The sequence below is a fragment of the Taudactylus pleione genome, unplaced genomic scaffold (assembly GCF_031769625.1).
Source record: "Taudactylus pleione unplaced genomic scaffold, aTauple2 ptg000009l, whole genome shotgun sequence".
In the NCBI taxonomy this organism is placed as follows: domain Eukaryota; kingdom Metazoa; phylum Chordata; class Amphibia; order Anura; family Myobatrachidae; genus Taudactylus; species Taudactylus pleione.
In genome coordinates this window covers 12,101,201-12,126,916 of record NW_028284412.1, presented here as the reverse complement: position 1 = coordinate 12,126,916, position 25,716 = coordinate 12,101,201, and the positions used below count along the sequence as shown (strand labels likewise).

At 44.6% G+C, this 25,716-nt stretch overlaps 1 protein-coding gene across 1 annotated transcript in view; it reads right to left on the bottom strand.

The window, feature by feature from the left end:
* Positions 1–1,305: 1,305 nt before the first annotated feature.
* The window catches only part of CENPI (centromere protein I), a 131,371-nt gene continuing 106,960 nt past the window's right edge, over positions 1,306–25,716 (bottom strand). The window contains exons 17-21 of the mRNA XM_088466772.1: positions 15,888–16,012; positions 15,753–15,801; positions 15,424–15,657; positions 4,307–4,348; positions 1,306–3,391 (exon numbers count right to left, since the gene is read on the bottom strand). Of these exons, the coding sequence (XP_088322898.1) occupies positions 3,248–3,391; positions 4,307–4,348; positions 15,424–15,657; positions 15,753–15,801; positions 15,888–16,012 (594 nt within the window). The 3' untranslated portion in view covers positions 1,306–3,247. The remainder of the gene's footprint in view (positions 3,392–4,306; positions 4,349–15,423; positions 15,658–15,752; positions 15,802–15,887; positions 16,013–25,716) is intronic.

Sequence of the window (25,716 nt, the reverse complement as noted above, 5' to 3'; positions counted from 1 at the left end):
TGCATTGATGATTAAATAAGTGGTGCATGTGTCACTTTATATAGCGATAGTAACAGAGAACCAAGCACCATCTTGAAAGAGTTTTGTAGGGAGCGTTATACAAGATAATTAACCCTAAGGGGCATAACCAATAAGTATTAACATTGGGAATTGCAGCCGGCGCTTCAAACACTAACAGCGGGAGGCAGACAGCAATGAAAATCCCGATCGTCTAAGGTAAGTATTCAACCCCCCTAACCCTCCCTTAGGGGTGCCTAACCCTAACCCCCACCCCCCAGTGCCTAGCCCTAACCACCCCCTTCCCCGCCACCTAAACCTAACCTCCCAGGGGGGTGCCTAACCCTAAGTTCCTCCCGGGGAGCCCTAAACCTAACCCTCCCCCCCCAGCGGCTATACGCGCCCGGCGTACCTTCGATCAGGATGCCGGGCGTCAGGCTCCCGGTGTAGGTCCGACAGGCGTCGGTATCGTGAAGCCTGTCTTTAGACCAGTGCTGGGATTAGATAGTCAGGAAACCCGCGGTCAGGATTAGGTCCGATGGCTTCCCGACTACATACCCAACGTTGTGAAGGTCCCAGAGATGATAACATTGCTGGCCCTAAAGCATTACATTTAATCTACCATTTTTAATACGATCAACAGATTTATAGCTAATGGAATCCTTGAGAGAGACCTTTAGATACAATGACAGGCTTTGGAACTAACATTTATGTGTGAAAAACAGTTTAATCCTCTATTAGCTTCCAAGCTCCTACTGGTGCTGACGTGTACCAATGGAAAGAAATGTTTCAATTTGTTACTTTAAACAGAAACTTTGTATGTAAACAATTAGTGCTGATACGTGTGGCGTGTGTCAGGTGAAAGCAATTCATCTAGTAAGAGCCATTTCCACTCTTAATAACTTAAATAAATATTGATTGATAACATTTAATTTAGAGAAGAAACTATATATCAAGTGGAACATATCTGCAGCATCCATTGTACCAGAATGATTTAATATATTCACATTATTAGTAAATCCATATTTATATCAGATTTTCTCAGGTTAATTATGTTGGTAATTTTCTATAAATAACCAGAGAGATATTTATAAGAATTATACTTACCTGTTTATCCATTTACTTTGCTATAACTGAAGAAGATACAATAGCGATACATTGATACTGAATTTATCCCTACAGAGGAAGTCTGAATATAATCACATATACAAGGAATAAGTGAAGGTTATTTATACCTATAATATTACACAATCAATTCTTCATAAATTAGCAGCATACAGTGAGTCAGTGTGATTTTTTTATTATTAATTTTCAAACGTAACTTTTCCTTCTTAAATCTATTCATTGTTTTAAAATATTTCACACAACAAGGTTTTAAAATTAAGATAATAAAAGTTATATTTTATGGTGTATAAACATATATTGTGTCTGATGTGCGCCACTATAGGACATCTTTTCTCCTCCTTTGGATATTTGTACATAATCTGTTTAAAATCCTTGTCAGCACCCCCACCCATTATTACAAATTACTGTTATGAACATGTAGGATTGGGGTTAATTAATTCAAATGAGTTAGTGCAGTGGTCTCCCCTTCCCCTATGATTTTGAAAGGAAAAGGAGCCAGGGTGCAAAGAGGAGCAGCCAGAAGATCCCGAAGAAGGTGTAGAAGACCCATAAGAAGACCCATTTTTATAAGACCCATGTGGGCTGGAGGGGTGCTGGGCTAGCTGGATACAAAAGTGAGCTGGCTGGAGAGACACTGGGCAGCTGGTACCACAGCCTATTTTACCTACGGGCACCTGGCATGAACTTACACCAATGATGCCATGTCTAACACCCCTTGCCCCTATAGACAATGCATATGGAAGAAACACTGGTGCAACAAACCTCTCCCTGTCTGACCTCTGCTAAAAGATAAGAAATATACCTTTCAGGGGTTGTTAAACTTTTTCTATCTCTCTTATATAACGTATGTTAGGGCTGTCATTAGGGTCTGAAAAATAAACATACATTATTGGTTACACACAATGGGGACAACTTAAGGAGAGCGAGACCCAGTAGGCCTATCCTTTTATTTACTCCTGTGATCGGGAGAACAGAAGCACTACAAAGATACTCCTGCGCCCAGTCCATTTCTTTGTACATAAAGTGACACCGCAATGTTGGGAGGGAAAAAAAAATAAATAAATCATATCTTGCTTTGTCATTATTGTGTCACATATATAACTTTAATTAAAAATTCACAATCAAATGTGAGGTTAAACTGTTCACATCACCGTCCTTTTCAGCTTTATTTAATAAAAAAAAAAGAATCAAGAAAAACACACAAAAATTTATATTTGTTATATCAGCTGAATAACATGAACTAAGCTGTAAACACTTATTATTTACAAAAAATATATATTTTTATTTAAATGTACTAAATAAAATTGTAAGGAAACTGTAACAATAAATAAAATTGTATGGAAACAGTAATCTGCTTTTGCAGAAAAACAAATTATAAAAATGACATATGTTAATATATTATGGTGTGCACCGTTGAGGGAATCATTTTGTGGCATTTGAATTATGAAAACGCAGACTATCAATACCATATATTTATGAGGCTTACAGTAGTTCCTAGGCCTGCAATCTCCTGCCCATAAAATAGCTGCCTCCAGATGTGTCCACATACATCTTACTTTCTTGTGCGTTGAACAGCCCTTCTAGTAGCTCCACGCCTTGGCATGACTCGGTAGCGCAGAGCGTAATTTTGTGCGACTTTTTACCTTCAACGCGCAAAGTGATGTGAATAGGACGCACAAACAGCTTCTGTTGATTAAAATGATATGCGGCATGCCTATATTCTATGTGCAAAGGCAGCTGTATTAGCATGCAAAATGCTACATTACAGTGTCACATCCACTAAAAGGTAGCATTTTGCATGCAGGTACTCCCACAGTCACATACAGAGTAGGCATGTCACATCGTTTTAATCAGCAGAAGTTGCTTGTGTGTCCTATTTGCATCTCTTTGCAAATAAAACAAATTTGAAGGTGAAGTCACTAATTTTTTTTTTTTAAAATGATCGGAGCTACATGGTTGCACGTGTTATGTTTAGCGCGACTTGTAGTACACGGAGATAAGATGTATGTGGACACATGTGTACATGTTTGTAATACTTTGTCTAAAGAAACCCTAAAAGTAAAGTCGGGTACACCTCTGTTACTTCCATGGTTCATGTCAGATTGATTGGTAGCATTATGCAGAATCATGGTAAGTGTGAGACTGATGGGAGTTCCTCCTCCTGTTTCTTCTTAGAGCTCACCCGATTCACACTACTTTCTATTAACAATTTAAGGTCAGAAACTCCTTTACTGTAGAGAAAATCTATGTATTCATCCCAGTAGCGGCCCTGTAAGAGGAGAAACAAATGATTAGCCCACAATGCATGATGTTACTTTATATAATAAACTCCTATATATTTAGGTGACTAATGTGAACATTATTAAGATTTTGAAAGTTACTCGTTACTTCCCTATATAACATTATCTGCCAATTTGTCTTTAGTTAGTGTTGGAGAATTGTCATCAATAGGTGACATCTTACACAATTTAGTTTCAGCGCTTCAGAGGGTGACAGACATTTTATCATTAACTTATTCATCATTTTCCACTACACTGAGTTACATCAATGAGTGTCTTAAGCTGCATACACACGTAAAGATTTTCTGTCTAACCATCCAACTAGTTGATTGGTTGGAATGAAAATCTGGTAACGTATGGGAGTAACTGATGATCAGCAATTTGCTCCTAAATGCCAGAAAACAGATGAAAATGGACGTTCAAACACGTTTGTTAAATGTTTGATCTAAACAATTTGTTCAAATAACAGTTTTTGTCCATTTTCCAGCGTTTGGGAGCAAATTGCTGATTGTTATTTGCTTTCTTACCTTACCAGATTTTCATTCCAACCAATCAACTAGTTGGATGGTTGGATAGAAAATCTTTACGTGTGTATGCAGCTTTAGACCTTGTTCTCAGGAGTGGATTTAAAGCCACCGCTGGTACACTGCCATGCACACTGGGTGATGAACCCTCTGTGGCCTTCTCTCTATAAGCTGGCAGCTATTCTTTCATTCCCCCCACTTACTAAGGAGACCCTTAAGGATCAGTGCTTGCCAACATGATGTTTTAGGTTTAGTTACATTTAAGCGCTTTGCTCATCATAGGCTGGGAATTCCAATTGCATCCCCAACATAAATTAGACAATAAAACATTACAAACATGAACTTATGGCTCATATGGTGGTTGGAAGAGTGAGGTGTTACCTGGAGAACATTAAGTTGAAACATATTCTCTTGCGGAAACCTCTGCAGGGAAAGAAAAAAAAAAAGGCAGTCAGTAACTCATGGAGAAAGGGACCAGAAATTAGATCGTTACAAATATCACATAAGAGTTTATTTAGATTTGGGGCTTGAATGTGGCACTCCAAAGCTTTTGCTGCTGGTAACATCTTCCATGAACATTAGTGTGACAGCTGTTAACAGCATCTGGCCAGTGAGCACATACTGTAATTGTAATATAAACAATAACCTCTTCATACCTCGCACTGTGATCATAAATATGCAGTTCAGTTAGGTAATGTTACACGTATTTATATTATAAATACACTATATATATATATATATATATATATATATACACACACACACAATATATATATATATATATATATATATATATATATATATATATATTTATATATAACACACATACATCCACACTGTTGTGTGCAAAAGTCTGTACTTCTCAGGTCAATTGTATGGTTCATTATATCTTTGAGAGACAGAAATAAAAGAGGCTTCACTAGTGACATTGTGCTGACTTCTGGCAGCTGATAAGGCAACGGTGCTGGTGGTAAAACCCCTAACTCTACCACTTCTCCTAGTGCCTAACCCTAACTCTCCTGTCCTGAAGCCTAACCCTAACCCTCCCTGCACAATGTTGTCATTTCATATGCAGACAAGCTCTATCTTTCGATCTCTTTTCTCCGTATTTGGTTGTGAGGCTGCTACATTGCAATGCTGTGATAATAGCTATATGCTGTGTGTTTGTCGTGTGATCCTGCCTTACATTTTCTCAAATTATCTCCCTGATGTGGTTTGAAGCGATTAGATATCTGTTGGAGCTCTGTGGATTTCTATTTCTAATTCATAAGTTACCCTTCATTTCCTAATTGTGGAGGATCCCTTCTTTACTGAGCAGATGCTAATGTGAGGTAGTGCTTAAGTTAGGTACATACATGTCGATATATATTGTTTGATCGAAAACGATATATTGCGGATGCATCGGCGAGTGTGTACACCCGATAAGTCTGAACATTGTTCACAGACATATCAGGTTGGCCCTGCAGCAGAGTCAATGCCGATATGTCTGAAAGATATATCGGTGCATCTGTCTCCCCCTCCCCTTGAGAATGTAAGCTCTTGCGAGCAGGGCTCTCTACCCTCTTGTGCTTTCCATTGTTACTTCTCTTTATATTAAGGTCTCCTATGATAAAATTGGGGTCAGATAATTAATAAATCACCTCATAATATATTGACTGACAGAGCTCTCCTTGTGGTTTACCCTAACAATACAAAATTGGTGTGCAATATATTTGTAATAATCTACATCTCACTGATGTCTGGCGCCTGCATCACCCCTTAGATAGGGAGTTCATACACTACTCCTTTGTTTATGGCGCATTTTCCCAAAAGGCCTATACTGTATGTTGGTCTCAAACTTTTTCCTACCCCTATTCCATGCCACAGGTACTGAATAACCAAGTCTTACTCCTCATTCCCTGATTTAGGTTGACTTACAACATAACCTGGGGAACTATACGCAGTGGCACTTTCCTTTCTCTCTGGCTACATCAACAAAATACAAAGACATGCTGGTACTCTTATTTACACTAATTCTGATCACCAACAAATCCCTATTCTATTCTGGCAAACACATACAGCTGCTCTCCATGGGAAAAATATCCTTTGTGGCCAAGCACAGAAATGACCAATCGGAGAGGTATCGGGTGGCCCAAGGAGTAATACAACTAGGCCTGTCAACAGCTAAGACTTTCTCCCCTTCCCCTTGGTATTTTAGGGAATGTAATACCCATTTTGATGGAGTGGTGCAGCAATACACACGTATAGGTTGACTTTCCATAGACATGGAAATGTCTCGACATCTCTCTCTCTCATCTCCTCAGAAGGATCATACTAGCTCTATTATTGTGGCTATCAATGATTGTACTAGTAGTACTGAGAAAGGTGGGGTGGAAATCTTAGAAATTCTCCAGTCTTTTTATACTCTATCTTCCAATAAGTCTCTCTTATTAGAAAAGTCACTCTTCCTCGACTTTCTGATGAAAAAATGTCACTCCTCTCCCAGAATTTTCAGAAGATGATGTTGCCTCAGCCATCAAATATCATAAGCCCCTGAAGTCGTCTGTTCCGGATGAGTTGACAGACTAAATTTATAAAATCCTAATGCCCTTTACTGCAGACTCTCTTACTTCATTTCATAATACTATAATTAACTTCTGATAAACTACTCCCTGCCCACTATAATGTGGTTCTTCTCAAGCCTCGTAGGAATCCTTGCTTTCTGGCCCCATACTATTCCTAGTCTCTTAACGTGGACTAGAAGTTGTTTACTAAAATCTTGACAGAATGTCTGAAATAATTTCTTTCCTTGATTGTGCACTGTGATCAGATGGGCCTTGTTTAGGGCTGCAGATCGACCTGGAATATATGTAAGGTATTAGTGGCTTTGCAGTTTGAACAACCTCCACGAGTCTGATCTAAAAGTCTTTCTGTCATTGCCAGGGCCGTAACTAGGGTGGTGCAACTAGTTCCATGGCACAGGGCACCACAGGGCAGGGAGCCCTGTTTGGGCCTGTCAATTTTCCTGTTTATACTCATTCTCAATTGTAGCTTCCCAGCATCTCCTGGCCTCCCCTCTCTCTTCCCTGGCCCTTCCCAATGAGGCCATGGCCCTTTTTCAGGTGCACTATCTTATGCCCCCGTTTAAAAAAATGGAGGGGGGGAGTCAATGCTCTCTCTGGCACAGGGCACCAAAAAATTTAGATACGGCTCTGGTTATTGCATGGCGGGAAGGCGTTTGATTTAGTAGTTTGGTATTATCATTTTGGAACCCTAATCTGGGTTTGAATTTTCTTCAAGGTTTGTGGAGCTCGTATACACTTTGAATACTAACCCCTCTTCTAGAATTATTCCTAATGGTTTTATTTCCTTCCCCTTCTATATCCATTGTGGTACTCGTTAAGGGTGGTATTGGGATTGGCTGGGCTTTCCTCATATTATCGCTAATCGCAGATGATATGTTGCTGTTAATCGCTCGCTGTTTGTCTCCATCCTTGCCCTTTTGCATGATAAAGAGACTTTCAGCTTGTTTGCTGGATACAAAATGAACATCCATAGAGCGGAAATTTTACCTCTCACTCCTCCTGATCTGCTACATAATTATTCCATGAACTCATCTCAGTTCTGTGTCACACATGATGCCTTGAAATATTTGGGAGTCTATGTCCCTTCATCAGCAATTCGTTTATATGAACGTATATTTACCCTGAATATTAATAACATTATAAAGCAATTGCAGAATTGGAATGACTTCCCTTACTTGGTAGAACTGTGGTCTGAAAAATTTGAGTTATCGTAGACTTATCTAGATAACTAATAACAATGGGGGGGATGTCCGCACTATTTAGACAAGGAGAGAATGAATGTCTGGAGGGTGTATCGCTAGGGCTGCCACAGATCAATGTGATCCCTTCCAAGATCACAAGGATAACAATTTACATAGGTGGATATGATCTTATAGAGCGCACCTTGTTGATCTATATATAATGGAACGTATAGTCTGTTTGATAGAGAGATGTGATAGGTGCGCTATTACAAATACAGGTGTAGAATGGATGGATGAGTATACCATGTAAATATGTATAAAAGCAAAATATGTAATAAAAATAGCAATATGTGACACGCATGGACAACATGTAACAATATAAAATAAGAATATTTACAAACATATGTATGCAAAGTTCATTATATCACGATGAGTGGAGCTCCTGACCAGCGTGTGACAGCAGTAACTGCTTCTCTTACAAAGAAAAACTTTTATGATATGCGCAGAAGTCTGAATATATTGTCTCTATATCGAATTCTGATGAATGATTTTGCACTGGTATAGGGGGAGTAAGTCCGCTACTATTTTTCCCTTTATCAATGTCAGTGCTCCATGATGCAGTTTACAAAATATAAAAAAATAGGCCTCAAGGCAAGGGAAGGAAAGAGGAGAAGGAAGAGGAATTGTACACCAGAAAAACACTTACACAAGATGAGGGAATCTTAACGAAAGAAAATATTACCCATGCAGCCAGGTGCGTCAGGGTGGGTGCCCTGTGGACCTCGAAGAAAAGGAGTTGTTATCTAGGAAAGTCTACCATAACTCTAATTTTCAGGGGTACCATGGAAATGTCCTAAAACAGTTCCCCTAGGGTGGGGGGACGTTCCTGAGCAGTAAGGAGAACTCGTCGCCCAAAGGAAGCATCCTGAGAGGCGAAAGTATCAAAGGCATAGAACCTAAGAAAAGTGTGGACAGAAGACCACGTGGCTGCAATTGTTCAGTAGAGGCACCACGACTAATTGCCCATAATGGCCCTACATACAGAGTAGAATGTGCAGTCACCGTGCTTGGGACAGGGAGATCAGCCTGTGTGTACATCTGAGAGATAGTCATGCGTAGCCATCTCGCCAGAGTCTGCTTATTAGCTGGCCATCCTCGTTTGTGAAAACCATAGAATACAAAAAAAGCATCTGATTTTCTAACAGAATCTTTACGCTCCACGTAAATACGGAGAGCACGAACTACATCCAGGGAGGCTTTTGCTTACAGAAAGATCTGGAGCCTGAAAAGCTGGAACTTCAATTTCTTCATTCACATGAAAACAAGACAGTACCTTAGGAAGGTAACGATAAGTCTCCCTTGTACGAAGAACAGCTTTATCCTGGTGAAAAATAAAAAATGGGGAGTGACAAGAAAAGCGCTGCCAAATCAGAGACTTTGCGAGCAGAAGAGATAGTGAGAAGAAAGAGTCTTCGCTGTCAACCATTTAAAATCTACAGAGTCTAAAGGTTCAAATGGGGGAGCTTGTAGCTCCTTAAGAACCAAAAGACAAATCCCACAGTGCTACCCAGTGGAATATAAGGAGGCTGAACTCGCAGAACATCTGGTAATGTGGCAATCTTCTCTGGAACTAGACTGACAATGCAGAAACCTGCACTCCCAAAGTGGCCAGGCGGAGACCACTGTCTAAACCTGCCTGAAGAAAGCCAGTACCCTGGAAATCCTGAACACCTTAGAATCATACTTCTTATGGGAACACCATTGACCAAAAGAATGTCAAACTCTGTAATAGAGACGGGCAGAGGCAGGCTTCCGTGTCCTAAGCATCGTTTGAATCACAGAACCGGAAAAACCTTTCACTCTTAGGATGGAAGATTCAAGAGCCACGCTGTCAAAGCCAGACGAGGTAAGTCCGGATGCCAGAAGGGACCCTCTGTTAGTAGATCCTGCCATAGAGGAAGAGGATACGGACTGTCTATGGACAGATTCTTTATGTCGGTGAACCAATTATGTCTGGGCCAAACCGCACCCACCAGTATTACTGTTCCGCCTTCCTGCTTGAATTTCCTGAGAACTCTTGGAGGGAAATCGGAAGAAAGAGATACGTCAGCTTGAAGTCCCATCTTACTGCCAGTGCGTCCACGAAGGCTGCTGATGGGTCTCTGGACCTGGAGTGGCACCTGGGAACCTTGTGGTTGTGATGTGACGCCATAAGATCTCTGGTAGACCCCATTTGTTTACCAGAAGCTGAAACACTCTCCAGCATGTATGCCCTGGTGACTTAGGAAGTCTGCTTCCCAATTGAGTACTCTAGGGATGCATATTGCCGAGATAGCCGGAAGTAGACATTCTACCCAAATCAGAACCTTTGTCACTTCTCTCATGGCTGTGTAACTTCTTGTTCCTCCCTGATGATTGAGGTAGGCTGCATTGTCGGACTGGTTCTGGACCGGCCTGTCCTGGAGCAGGTCCTGTGCCATGAGAAGTACCTTGAGAAGTATGCTTTCAAATCTTGAAGTAAAGGGAAAGAATATAAGATCGAAGAAAATCACATGTGCCTATTGGGACAGTGAAATACCACCTTTATAACAGTTATACGTTTATTCAGCACTGTATGACCATTATTGAGGAAGTATGTTTATTTCTATATGGTAATAAAATTATTTTTATGAAAATATTCACCTTTATGATCCACACAAATTACTGACAATACAATACCTGCGCCAGGCCTAATGCTGTTCATCATTTAACCCCCTTTTCGTAAAGTAGGGATACTTTACCTTAGTCCATTCTAGGCAGCAATTGAGTATTGTCCCTATATTTAATATAAAACCTATTCCTTTGTGCAGGTGACACTTTCTATATCTAGAAACACTGTTTGTGCCAGAGAATCCAGAAGCGCTCCCAGATGTACCATCTGCTGTGTTGGGAGAAAGTGATGATTGCTTCCAATTGATTATCCAGCCGTGCTTTTGTAAGCAGGCTATGGTCAGTTGAAGATGGCTTTGTAAAACAACCAGAGTCTGTACTAATATCAGAAGGTCGTCCAGACATTGCAGAATTCTGACTTCGTCATGACTGCCATTATTTTGGTAAATACCCGGGAGTCGTAGATAGGCCAAAGGGTAGAGCCTGGCATTGTTGTTGAACGACAGCAAACCATAAAAATTGTTGGTGAGATGGTATAATAGGAACATCCTGAATATCCAGGGAAACCATGCAATTCACTAGCTCCATTGCCAAAATAATTGATCGGAGAGTTTCCATACGAAACTTGGGTACATTGATATACTTATTGAGGGTTTTTAGATTTAGTATAGGGCGATAGGCCCCATTCAGTTTCTGAACCAGAAATAGATTGGAATAATAACCCCTTCCCTGTTGCGACACAGGAGCTGGGACTATTATCCCTGCCTGCAGCAGGGGAGTTAATGGATTCCTGAAGGGCCAAGGCCTTGACCGCATCTGATGGAGGATCTGTGCAAGAAAAAACTTCTGGGGAGGATGCCTCCTGAAAGTGAGGGGACATACCCCTGAGAGACCACTTCTCGAACCCAGACCTAGAAGTCAGCCTCCCATCCTGGGATCCCCCAGGAGTCCTGCCCCATCAGGCCGAGGGTTTGTCGTACAGTTTAGAAGCTGGATGTCTTGCCGGGCCAGACCTCTTAGTTTGTCAACTTGTTGTCTTTCGAAAACTAGACTACCTACAGGAAGACTGTTCCCTTACTCATCCCTGAGTACAAAAGGACCGAAAAGAAACCTGCCTAGACTATATAGTTGCCGTAGATGGCAGACCTGCTGATTTTAAAGCCACCAGAGTAGCTTTTATTTTATCCAACTCTGCTCCAAAAAGAACCTTTCCATAGAAAGGTAAGACTTCTAGCGCTCCTCTTTGATCCTGTATCAGCTTTCCAGGATCTTAATCATAGGGCCCTGCATGCCACTATTGAAGCTGCTAATGCTTTAGAGGCTAAAATTCCAGCATCTGCAGCAGCTCCTACCAGATAGGAAGCCGCTTCCCATATGCTGGAGATATACATCATCTGTTCTCTGGTAGCATCTAGTAGAGGGTCTTCCAATGTCCCCCATCCATTCTTCAACAGCTTTGGCTACCCAGGTTCCAGCCATAGCTGGATGAGTAACAGCTCCAGATCATTAAAATATTGCCTTAAGACATGCTTCAATTTTCTTATCTGTGGAATCCTTCAGAGAAGATGCTGACGGAATAGGCAATGTAGCATTTTTGATTAAATGCATTACATGAGCATCCACAGTAGGAAGTACAGATGTGCCCAGATACATCTATCCTGCGGGTGAATGTGCATGCTAAACGCTACGTTACAGTGTTACAGCCACTGACACTGCAATGTAGCGTTTCGCATGCAGATACAGCCGCACTCGCTCACACAACATAGGCATGCTGCATATCTAAACAGCAGAAGTGGTAATTAAACCTTGGAGCTTTCTTACTACGAGCTAGTTCATCATCCTGAATATCTAGGATTGATTTAACCGCCCTCACCAAAGGAGGAACATCCACTGGAGAGGAACCCTGTGCATCATCTGATTCCCTGATGATGCGTCTGAATCCATATGTTGGGCAGACTGATAAAAAGATAACTTGTGCTTAGGCACCTTAGTAACTACCGGTCTGCTTTCAACATTAGATGGTGCCATACTCTGACTAAAATGGCCATATACATCCTTCCAGGAAGGATGTATAGTAGGTGCAAACATGGCATGCTGTGGGCACCCCACCAAAGGAATTGTGGGAGCAGTCATACGATCCACTGTTTCATTACCTGGGACAAAGAGGAGACCCAAGATGGCTCTTGTCCAGACAGGTAAACTGGACTGGTAAGGTGGCTCTTTATAACAGACAATACAGAAACCATCCCTTACGTCCTGAGGGGACACATAGGCCATACATGATTTAAATGAAACCAGCACAGGGGGCTCCCCCTCCTGTTTCCCTTTATCTTTTGACATGTTCAATAAAGGTAATAAATGCAATGCTATGCGACAGCCTTCACAAAATCTCAAATGAATGTAAAGTACTCAAAGAAAAACCTCCAACCCAAGAGGATGGAGGGAAAAAAATAGGGATCGTTATAATTGACAGACAGAAATAAAATACAGTGTCGCTAGCAAACAGTCACATACAGTGACATTCAGTGCATATGTAATATAATTACAATGGACTCTAAATCAACTACACAAACACCAGGAATGGTAGGATATAGAGCCCTATAAACATTAACCAAAGGAGAGGTATACAAGTAGACGGACCCAAACCCTCCTGAGATCAACAGCTACAGCAGTGCACTGATAGTGGACTGTGAGCGTCTCATATACACGTGGGGGGTAGGCGGAGAAACCCAGATGCGCGAAACCCTTCGTAGGGACTGCATCTGTGTCAGCCCAGGGCTAGGGTGCCCTGGAGAATGGGGACCTATTTATTGGGGGGGGGTCCTCACTGCCCAAGGAATCCCCAGCCTAGGCCGACTAGCTAGGTGGAATGTTTTGCTACAGCGACTTGTATCCTTGTCTAGTGTGTCCCCTGGCTATAGCAGTAACACCCCTGCTCGTGGAGCTCGGTGCAGGTTCTAAAAATACGGGGGACCCTTACTTGCTTTATTCCCCATACTTTTAGAATCAGAACCAGTCCAAAAGCCCGGTGCTGGTTAATCAAATACAGGGGAACCCTACACATTTTTTCCCTCGTATATTTTGAACCAGGGCCGGCTCAAAGACCCGAGGCTGGTTATGCTTTTGCAGGGGACCACACGACTATTTTTTACTTTACTATTTCACAGCGAAGAATGCATGGTTCTTGCTGATCTGTGCATGCTCCTATCAAACTTGAACCTTGTAATGAAACTCATTACAAGGTGCCAGTTTACCCGCAATTTAACTAGCATGCCAGTCAAACTCGAACCCTATTACATTTGGAAGTTGCGGGACAAACTATTCCATTCCACCCATTGTGTTTTTTCTCCTGGGTATTATTTCCCTCCCTCAGTTACCAACCCTTTCTCCTCCCTATTTTGTTTATCCAAATTAACAAATTTAAAATCAAGTTTTTGTAAAATGATATCCTCCCTACTAATATAGACGTTTCCTGGGCTACAGTGTGGAACACTTGGCAATGCCATTTCCATGCCAAAAACGCTTTTGACTGGTTCCTCAACACTTTTGACACCACTATGAAATATCTTGGCTCTGCTAAGCTGCAGGAAACTCATGTGAAGTCACTAACAGAGCTAATAACTCCCAAGCCCAGACACGTTGCTTTGTGCCGGAGGAGTCGGCATGTTGCCCTAAAAGTAGGGGAAAGGATGCCATGTTCACACAATGTTTTTATCCTGAAAGCAGAAAATGTTGGTGTAAAATACATAAATGTTCCAAGGTAACCTAATTTAGGTGTGTCGCTCTTGCCTGTTTATATGATTGGTCGTCTAGGTTTTGTTCTCCCCTCCTGCTCCATTGTTGACTATTAGTTACCCTTGCTTAAAAGCAGAGTTTAAGCAAATGGCTGTCATCTGTCCCTCCTACTGTAAATCAAGTTAAAGCAGAGCTCCTTGAGCTCTTATATTTTGATGACACTGAGAAAAAGGAAAGACCAGGAACAAAATGTGGAGGGAAGGTCCACAAGTGAAGGACGAGTAGATCGGCTCATAAGATTCCAGAGGGTAGAAAACAGCCAGACTACCAATAAGGCGGCATACATTGTAAATAAGCAGAGTATAACAGAACCATGAGGCATTATATACCAAATCAGGAGGGTAGTGAGCAACAGGAAAGAAAGGAAAAAAACAAAAACATACTACTGTAGATAGGAGACTGTAAAATGAACCATTCTGTTAGCTCAAAGACCTTCTCGAGAAGCAGGATTCAAATAATCAAGATATAATTGCCTTTAGTTAAAGAAGCAGACTACTCTTTATTCCTTTCATACCGCTTTCTATAAAACAGTGTTGCTTCTGGTTAAAGTTACTTTTTCATGCATTACCTTCCTGCCCATCTTTTTAGTAGAATGTTCACAAATGCCATTGTTTATTGCTACTGACAATGTGTAATAGCGCGCTGGGGACTTGTTCCCCTCACAACTGAATGCTCTGTACTTATACTAGTCATGATTCTGACCTATCTATATTTGTAGTATTTTTCTGATGTACAATAAAATTGTTAAAAAAGAAGAACAAAGGTAGTGTTTTATGTAAGCAAGTAACTTACTGACAATATGTCCGAACAAGGTTGTTTTGGAGTGTTGTGGCTCATGTTATACATTGCTTCAGTCCTTTGCTGGAGCAGACACTTGATTAAAGTCTATTCCAACCATTCTGATGCATGAGGTAAATTGTGCCATCTAAGCCCTATTATAGCATGTTCGTACAGTATAGTAATACAGCTTTAATTACTCTCCCTCCAACTATGAGATCCAAGTGATGAGGTTTCAATAAAAGCCAAGAATAGTATTAATGACTTGTGAACAGATGGACTCAAATGAAGGTCTGTAAGGGATGGGGTCTATGCAGCAAAGCACAAAATGCACAAGAAGTAGGTTTTATATCCTGTACAAAGGCAAGGAGCTGCAGGACTTGTTTCCTATATTCCACGGGTATTTCATGGTTATAATAAACATCCATGAGGATATCATTAAGAGTAAGATGTGCTAAATATTCTCTAAGCATTGCCACAAGCACTGTTGGGGGTTAGTACCAAATACCGTAGACCTATTATATCTGCTTACCTCCTGTATAAAAGATGCAGCAAAACCCATTAATGCAGGGTGGAATACAATGTTGAAACGCTTCTTATTGAATGGTAAACCAGAACTTTCAAGAACTTCAGGTGCAATCTTGATTCCTTGTGGATGAGTATCATACTGCAAAGCTTGCGATGTCCACAGGCACCCCACCATGGTACTCAGGTATTGGTTATACTCCGCAAATGTCTGGCTGCTGACGGCAAAAGGGACATTACCCTAAGCACAGACAGGAAGAAAAATGAAAATGGTATGACAGCTTAACATATGAGCAGCCCAACCCTTATATTTCCCCCATATATACTGCCTCTTACAATTTTCTGCTTCTCTCTCCTTTTTGCTGTCGAGAGGTTGTCCCTGTACCTGTGATGTATTGCAAAAAAAAAAAAAGGCTCACATCAGTTATTCCACAAGTTAAAGTGTGAGTTTTCTAACTGGGATAATCCTACCTGTACATAATGTAACAAAGCTGGTTAAGGTTCACAGCATCTGTACAGAGAAGAGCCGTGTAGAACACTTGTGCAGGAGGAAGGACAATCAGGGGCAAAGAGTACCGCACATACATATCACAGACCTGTAGAGAATGGAGAGGATTGTGTCACTCCAACTTGTACTAAAGATGAAAAACAGATAAAGGAGTCATATTTATAAGGCATAAACAAATATGACCACACATTAATTATTCTATTATCATTTATTACTATATTGCCGGCATATACTGTTGGGCATCACAATTGGAATGCTGCAGGATGTCACCAGACAGGAGAAATCATATAACAGTAAGTTTCTAATAATCTTTCAGAAACAACAATGTTGCACACAGAACTAATTTATTAAATGGTATGAATTACTGTGATCCACGTTTTGGAAAAATAGTTACTGGAAGGCCTAAATCCAAATCATAATGTCTATTTCTTCTTCAAGGTCCATAGGGCTCCACGGGGAGACAATTGGGTGTAGGTGGTATATGGAGGACCGGACACCAACAGCAAAGCTTTTTCCTGTCCCAGGTGTCGAAGCTGAATAATTGGCTGAGACAAGTTCAGTTTAAAATTTAATCGCAGCGACGCCATCTTGCGAATGGCCGCAAGACTCCATTTTAGAAATGCAATCGCAAGACGCCATTTTGCGAATGGCCGCCTAAGCGCCATTTTAGGTGAACTCACAATATAGTACATGTGGCGATATTTTTTATTAGCACACTGCGATCGCTTCTTTCACCATTTTTCATACGCACAATTATACTCACAAGGGCGCTATTAAATAATCGCATATTAGCGAATGCATGAGACTTAGTATGAAACCACTGAAAAAGTAGCTTTATGCGCACGCATCTGCCCCAAATTAACTAGCGTCCTTATATCAAACCCCGAATACTCACACACTACATATTCGCACACAAGGTTCCATTAGCATCAAAATGTATGATTCAAGTTGGTTAATAGAGGTTTTTGATAACTAAGGTATTATACATGATAAGCAAGGTGTGTTTGGTTTCGTTCTGATGCGTACGCTTTTTACAGCATCCCGGTGTTATCGGTGGAGAGATCGCATCATGCAAACTCAAGTTACGGATCGCAGAACTTACAAGCAACAAAATGTTTAGCTGATGGAATGTTACAGGAGGCGTTACTAGAAAGACCCCTGTTGTTGGAGGCAGGGAAAGTCTATTTGAAACAACCTGTTAAATGTGCCGTAACATATGCTTCTCCTCTGGGAACCAATGAGATCAGCAGGAAGTTTTCCCTTTGTCCTGCTTCAGTCTGGGGGGAATAAATACATGTGTCCGAATACTGGTTTTCCAGTTCATGCTGAATTTTGGGTGTACTGAGGATATCTAGTCTGAGGTCTATCTCTGGGTCCAGAGGCGCAGCGTATGTATAACTGTACTTGGGTCTGTATTATTTCCTTTTACACCTAACTTGTGTATGTATAGATTGCGTGTAACCGACTGTACTTTTACCTGAATAATACTTGTGCGTTGGAACCATAGATTCCACTCCTGTCTTTATTTGCGGTTATAGTGCGTACGCAATTAGCGTTATGTTTAGAGGTTTATAGGCAGGTTTTGTCTTAGAGGTTCTAGGCAGGTGAATCTTAGAGGTTTATAGGCAGGAATATATTAAAGGTTAATACTGACGATTCAACACAGGATGCTCTGGTCCTTCACAGCCCAGAGCCTGAAGGCAACTCAGTTTCATTGGTGTCCGGCAGGAGCTGGATCACCGCTAGAACAGTGGGGCTGCTATTAAGCAGCTCAAGCTTTATTTTTATGATTTTCCTTTATTTTCATTTGTACTACAAAAGAGCAGCAGCACTAGACAGTTCTCTGGACATCTGCACTGCTGCTCCATAACACCTCCACGGCGCCGTGACAGCAGCCCACGGCAGGACTCCAGGGAGGACCTAGCTAGCAGGGCTCCTCGGACCCCAGATTGCAGCTGGGACTCAAGGGGACAGGTAAGGTGGATCACTGTTTGCGCAGTCTTGCCTCCGTTCTCAGGAGACAGACCAGAGGAGCTGATGTGAACTCCGGTGCGTCCAGGACCCCACTAGACCACCAGGGCATTACATATACTGGCGCAGGGCACAATTTACAACCAGGGACCTGATGATTGATGTCAGCATAGGGGAGAAGGTCCTCTCCCTGCGGCCCCTCCCCCCGGCTCAGGGCGCTATTCCACTGCGGTCTTGCCACCCCTGAGCTGCTCCTCCCTTACCCTCTGCCTCCTCTGAGGCTCACGGCAGCCATTTTATGCATAAGTCTCATATCTCCGGGAATGCTGATTCCGGTCTCCCTGTAAAATCTCTCCCAAAGGCCAAGTTATACAGCGCTATATCCCACCAGCCACTGCGGTCTGTGTAGTTGAGTTTAGTGCCAACTGCAGTACTGCAGTAATGCACTACACTGCCATATTGCACATACAGTCAGGTGCATAAATATTGGGACATTGACAGAATTTTCATATTTTGGCCTCTATTCACCACCACAATGGCTTTGAAATGAAACAAACAAGATGTGCTTTAACTGCAGACTTTCAGATTTAATTTGAGGGTAATTACATCCAAATCAGGTGAACGGTGTAGGAATTACAACGGTTTCTATATGTGCCTCCCACTTTTTAAGGGGCCAAAAGTAATGGGACTATCAACTCAAAAGCTATTTCATGGACAGGTGTGGGCTATTCCCTCGTCATTTCATTATCAATTAAGCAGGTAAAAAGTCTGGAGTTGATTCTAGGTGTGACATTTGCATTTGGAATCAGTTGCTGTTGACTCTCAATATGAGATCCAAAGAGCTGTCAGTATCAGTGAAGCAAGCCATGATTAGGCTGAAAAATCAAAACAAACCCATCAGAGAGATAGCAAAAACATTAGGTGTGGCCAAATCAACTGTTTGGAACATTCTTAAAAAGAAAGAACGCACTGGAGAGCTCAGCAACACCAAAAGACCCGGAAGACCACGGAAAACAACTGTGGTGGATGACAGAAGAATAATTTCCCTGGTGAAGAAAAACCCCTTCACAACAGTTGGCCAAATCAAGAACACTCTCCAGGAGGTAGGTGTATGTGTGTTAAAGTCAACAATCAAGAGAAGACTTCACAAGAGTGAATATAGAGGGTTCACCACAAGATGTAAACCGTTGGTGAGCCTCAAAAACAGGAAGACCAGATTAGAGTTTGCCAAACAACATCTAAAAAAAGTCATTACAGTTCTGGAACAACATCCTATGGACAGATGAGACAAAGATCAACTTGTACCAGAGTGATGGGAAGAGAAGAGTATGGAGAAGGAAAGGAACTGCTCATGATCCAAAACATACCACCTCATCAGTGAAGCATGGTGGTAGTAGTGTCATGGCGTGGGCATGTATGGCTGCCAATGGAACTGGTTCCCTTGTATTTATTGATGATGTGACTGCTGACAAAAGCAGCAGAATGAATTCTGAAGTGTTTCGGGCAATATTATATGCTCATGTTCAGTCAAATCCTTCAGAACTCATTGGACGGCGCTTCACAGTGCAGATGGACAATGACCCGAAGCACATGGCAAAAGCAACCAAAGAGTTTTTTAAGGCTAAAAAGTAGAATTTTATGCAATGGCCAAGTCAATCCCCTGACCTGAATCCGATTGAGCATGGATTTCACTTGATGAAGACAAAACTGAAGGGAAAATGCCCCAAGAACAAGCAGGAACTGAAGACATTTGCAGTAGAGGCCTGGCAGAGCATCACCAAGGATGAAACCCAGCGTCTGGTGATGTCTATGCGTTCCAGACTTCAGGCTGTAATTACCTGCAAAGGATTTGCAACAAAGTATTAAAAAGTGAAAGTTAGATTTAGGATTGTTTAGTTTTGTCCCATTACTTTTGGTCCCTTAAAAAGTGGGAGGCACATATAGAAACCGTTGTAATTCCTACACCGTTCACCTGATTTGGATGTTATTACCCTCAAATTAAATCTGAAAGTCTGCAGTTAAAGCACATCTTGTTTGTTTCATTTCAAAGCCATTGCGGTGGTGAATAGAGGCCAAAACAAGAGATATTGTAAGAACTTACCTTTGTTATCTCTGTTTCTACGAAGTCCATAGGGTCCACAGGGTGACCTTGGGGTATAGCTGGATCCTCTGGCACCACAGAGTTAAAGCTTTTAGCTGCTCCCAGGATGCACTTGGGTCCATCCTCCCCTATACCCCGCCCCCGAGCCACAGGCACCCCAGTTGGTAAGCAGCCCAGGCCGGAGCAGGAGACGAAACAGAGAGAAGGAAGACTGGAACACACAAGAACCATTCTCACAGAAATGGGAGACGGAAAACCGGTGACCAGTCACAGAGCCCATATGAAGCCAGGTGCGTCAGGGCGGGTGCCTGTGGACCCTATGGACTTCGTAGAAACAGAGATAACAAAGGTAAGTTCTTACCATATCTCTTGTTTTCTACTTCAGGGTCCACAGGGTGACCTTGGGGATGTCCCAAAGCAGTCCAACTAAGGGCGGGGACGCTCCTGTGCTGATAGGAGAACCCGTCGCCCAAAGGATGCATCCTGAGAGGCAAAGGTGTCAAACGCATAGAACCTCAAAAAGGTCTGAATGGAAGACCAGGTGGCCGCCTTACACAGCTGAACAGCAGAGGCGCCACGGCTAGCAGCCCAAGAAGGGCCCACAGACCGAGTGGAATGAGCCTTAACAGAGGCTGGAACAGGTAAACCCTCCTGCATATAAGCCTCAATAATAACAGAACGAAGCCAACGTCAGTCTGTTTGTTGGCAGGCCAACCACTCTTGTGAAAACCAAAGAGGATAAACAAAGAATCCGACATCCTCACAGAACTAGTCCGGTCCACATAAACCTGGAGTGCACGGACAACGTCTAAGGAAGCCTCCCCAGCCGAAAGATCAGGCGACTGAAAGGCCGGTACAACAATTTCCTGATTAATGTGGAACCTGGAAACCACCTTAGGCAGGAAATCAGGACGAGTGCGAAGCACCGCTCTGTCCTGATGAAAAACCAGAAAAGGGGGACGACAGGAAAGCGCCCCCAAATCCGAAACCCTCCTGGCAGAAGCAATTGCCAAGAGGAAAACCGTCTTAAAAGTTAGCCACTTGAGCTCCACTGACTCCAAGGGCTCAAAAGGAGCACCCTGTAAGGCCCGAAGAACCACCGCCAAATCCCACGGGGTGACAGGTGGCACAAAGGGAGGCTGGATTCTTAAAACACCCTGGAAAAAGGTGTGTACATCCGGCATAGCAGCAATCCTGCACTGGAACCACACCGACAGAGCAGACACGTGCACCTTCAGTGAGGAAAGACGTAATCCTAAATCCAAACCCGACTGAAGGAAAGCCAGAATACGCGAAACCCGGAACACCTGGGGATCATATTTTCTGGCCTCGCACCACTGAAAGTAAGTGTGCCACACTCTGTGGTAGATCCTCGCGGAAGCAGGCTTGCACGCCCTCAGCATGGTGGTAATAACGGAGCTAGAAAAGCCTCGAGACCTCGGGACGGCTGTCTCAAGAGCCACGCCGTCAAAGATAGTCGACCCAGATCCGGGTGAAGACAGGGCACCTGAGACAACAGGTCCCGCCGTTGAGGTAGGAGGTACGGAGCGTTGATGAACAGGCTCCGCAGATCGGAGTACCACTGCCTTCTGGGCCACGCTGGGGCCACCAGGATGAGTGTGCCTCCATCCTGCTTGAACTTGCGCAGGACCCGAGGCAGCAGAGATATCGGAGGGAACAAGTAAGCCAGGTGAAAGCCATTTCACCGACAGCGCGTCTATCAGACTTGCGCCTGCGTCCCTTGTCCTTGACCAGTACACGGGCAGCTTGTGATTGTGACGGGACGCCATCAGGTCCAGCTCTGGCAGCCCCCACTTGTCCACGAGCAGTTGGAATACCTCTGGATGAAGCGACCATTCCCCGGGATGCACGTCGTAACGGCTGAGGAAGTCTGCCTCCCAATTGAGGACTCCCGGGATGAAGACTGCCGAGAGAGCTGGAAGATAGCGCTCTGCCCAAGCCAGGATACGGGACACCTCCGACATCGCAGCTCGACTGCGAGTCCCTCCCTGGTGATTGATGTACGCCACCGTGGTGGCGTTGTCTGACTGCACCTGAACGGCCCTTCCGTGAAGAGCGGTGCCGGACGACTGCAGGGCTCTGTACACTGCCCGCAGTTCCAGGATGTTGATGGGAAGAATCGCTTCCTCCACCGACCAACGACCCTGAAGTGACAAGGAGCCTGTCACCGCCCCCCCAACCCCGGAGACTGGCATCTGTCGTGAGCAGAACCCATTCCGGGATCCAAAAGGGGCGCCCCTCGAGGAGATGAGCCGTCTGTAGCCACCAGGCCAGGGACAGACGCACCTCCGAGGACAACACCAGCATCTGAGAGAGGATTCTGTGTGGCAATCCGTTCCATTCTGAAAGAATCAGCCTCTGCAGGGGCCTGGAATGGAACTGGGCAAACTCCACCATGTCGAATGCCGACAACATGGACCCCAAAACTCTCATCGCTGAGTGCACCGACACTCTGCCCCTGCTCAGACAACTGTGAATCCGCAGCTGTAAGGAGGAGACCTTCTCTGGAGTCAGAAAAATCAGTTGCTGACGAGAGTACAGCAGGGCCCCCAAATGAACCATCCGCTGTGATGGGATGAGGGAGGACTTCTTCCAGTTGATCAACCACCCGTGCGCCTGTAGACAAGCGACCGTCAGGTGGAGATGCTGGATCAGTACCTCCGGGGAGCTTGCCAGCAAGAGGAGGTCGTCTAGATACGGTAGCAACCGTATCCCCTGGCTCCAAAGGTGAGCCGCCATGACCGCCATCACCTTGGTAAATACCCTTGATGCCGTGGAGAGGCCAAAGGGTAGAGCCCTGAATTGGTAGTGGTTGTGGAGAATAGCAAACCGCAGAAACCGTTGGTGCGATGTTGCTATAGGCACATGGAGGTAGGCGTCCTGGATATCCAGGGAGACCATATAATCCCCCGGTTCCATCGCCAGAATGATGGAACGCAAAGTTTCCATCCTGAATTTGGGAACCCTGAGAAACCTGTTCAGGGACTTCAAACTGAGGATGGGGCGATGAGAGCCATTGGGTTTCTGCACCAGAAACAGCGTAGAGTAATACCCCATCCCACGTTGAGATTGTGGTACGGGTATAATGACCCCCGCCGTCAGCAAGGCCTCTATGGCTTCCTGAACCTGCAAGGCCTTGGTTTTGTCCTGAGAAGGCCTGTGCCGAAAAGACAGGGCGTACCCCTGGGAGACCACTTCTCGCACCCAGGCATCCGTGGTGGTACTGCGCCAGCACTGGGCGAATTGAAGAAGTCGGCCTCCCACTCTGGGGTCCCCCAGAGGGAGGCCCGTCCCATCATGCAGAAGGCTTATCTTCTTGCTTGGAAGAAGGGCGCCTAGTACTCCAGGCTTGCTTCTTTGGCTTTGAGGCGGTCTTGGTTGCGGACTGCCTCGGGAAGGACTGACCCTTCGCCTTGCCCTGAACCCGAAAGGAGCGAAAGGCCGAGCTCCGGACCTTAGCAGATGTCGTAGCTGAAGGGAGGAAGGCTGACTTGGATTTTGCCAGGGTATCTACTATTTTGTCCAGGTCTGGACCAAATAGTAACTCTCCATTAAAAGGTAAGGCCTCCAAGCCTTTCTTTGAATCAGCGTCTGCTCTCCAAGACCGCAACCACAAGGATCTACGAGCAGACACTGCTGCCGCCGAAACCCTAGAGGTCAGCAGGCTAGCATCCAAAGATGCTTCTCCAATGTAGGAAGCGGCATCTCTCATCTGTCCTAACAACGCCCTCTGGACATATCCTCCAAGGCGTTGGCCCAACCCTCAATGGCCTTGGCCACCCAGGAGATGGCCATGGACGGCTGGGCTACAGCCCCTGAGAGAGAGTAAATAGACTTTAGACAAGTCTCCACCTTCCTGTCCGTAGGATCCTTCAGCGAGGATATAGACGGCAATGGCAAAGTAGCACTCCTGATGAGGCGTGTTACATGGGAATCAACCGCAGGCGGAGTTTCCCATTTCTTACAATGCGCCTCCGGAAACGGATAATTGGACGCCAACCGCTTCTGTGGCAGGAATCGCTTACTGGGCGTCTGCCAGGCCACCGCCATGTGATCCGTCAACTGATCAGACAAGGGGAACGCTGCAGAAGTAACCTTAGCTTTTTTAAAACTAGGATACCTTGACTTGGGAGCGGGTGCCTCATCCTCAATCAGAAGAATGGCCCGCACCGCCCTAACCAGAGCCCGCACATTGATGGAAGACTTAGTGTCTACCTCCTGGACTGAAGCATCTGAGGCTGAGTCATCCTGCACCTCACCATCATCCGAGGACCCCTCAGAATCTGGAAGATGCGCAGCCTGCGCCATAACATTGCGTTTAGACGCCCTGGAGGGCACGTCACTGCGCAACATCGACTGAAAAGCCGAAGATGCTGCCGCCAAATCTTGGACAGTGTGGGAAAGCGCATCCACCCAGGGTGGAGGAGCTGCCACAGGAGCCTGAAACGGCACCACAGCCTGCTGCGCCACAGGGGTGGACTGTATATACATTGGCAATCCCGCATAGGGACCAACAGGCTGAGACCCCAGGGGAGTCTGCAATAATTGTGGGACACCCAGGGAATGGGGGATGGTAGGCTCGGGCAACGCCCTAGTAGGGACGGCAGTCGGGACCGACAGACGGTCCGCGATGGACACCAGCACCTGGGAAAACATCGCCCATGGTGGCTCCTGCGACATAGGAGTTTTAGACGTACCAGGGACCGCCTGGCACCGTCCGCACAGGCCGTCCTGTGACAAATCCTCCCTATCCACTCCTGCAGAACAGCGCCTGCAGGAGAACAATACCGGAGCCACGGAGTGCTCAATCTCCTCCTCAGACATGACAGACTATATAATTAAATATACAGTTATGACATAGGAAGAAAACGTGCGCACTCACCAGTGTGCTGGACAACAGCCCACAATATGGCCCTGTGTAGCACACAACTGTATGTGACGGACCTCACAAATACGTGATCTATATAAGTGAAGTCAGTAGAAACACCCTTCCCCCGCACACCTGTAGGGCTTGTAGGAGAAGGAAAGGGATAGGTATAGGCTGACAGTAAGTAGAAATTAGCACAAACAGGCAGCACTAGCAAAAGTCACATACCATGCAGGAAGATATACTCACTGCACCTTTCCACTACAATCAACCAGCCCAGATTCAGTGTCTGGGAGGGCTATAGTGCTGTGTACACTGTCCTTGTCGGGGGAGAGGTGTAATCAGCGGTGCGCGGCTTACCTTGATCTCCCCAGCGTCTCCGGCAGCAGTCCTGGGGGAAACCAGAGTCCGGCTAGTACAGACTCTGGCTTCCCCCGCCGCGATCCCCAGTTCAGTGCTGGCGTCGCGCCGCCAGCAGGGAGAAGGAGCGGCCGCGTGGGCGTCTGTACAGACAGCCCATCGCTACCGCTCTGGAGAAAAAAACTACAGTCAAAAAAATAAATAAATTTAACCAAGTTAAAAAAGGTTTAGGGGGCTGCCCCTGCAGCCCCCCCCCCACCCCGTGACCCGACTCCGGCCGGGCACCATCTTAAACTGAGGTGCCTGTGGCTCAGGGGCGGGGTATAGGGGAGGATGGACCCAAGTGCATCCTGGGAGCAGCTAAAAGCTTTAACTCCGTGGTGCCCGAGGATCCAGGATCCAGCTATACCCCAAGGACCCTGAAGTAGAAAATATGAATATTCTGTCAATGTCCCAATATTTATGCACCTGA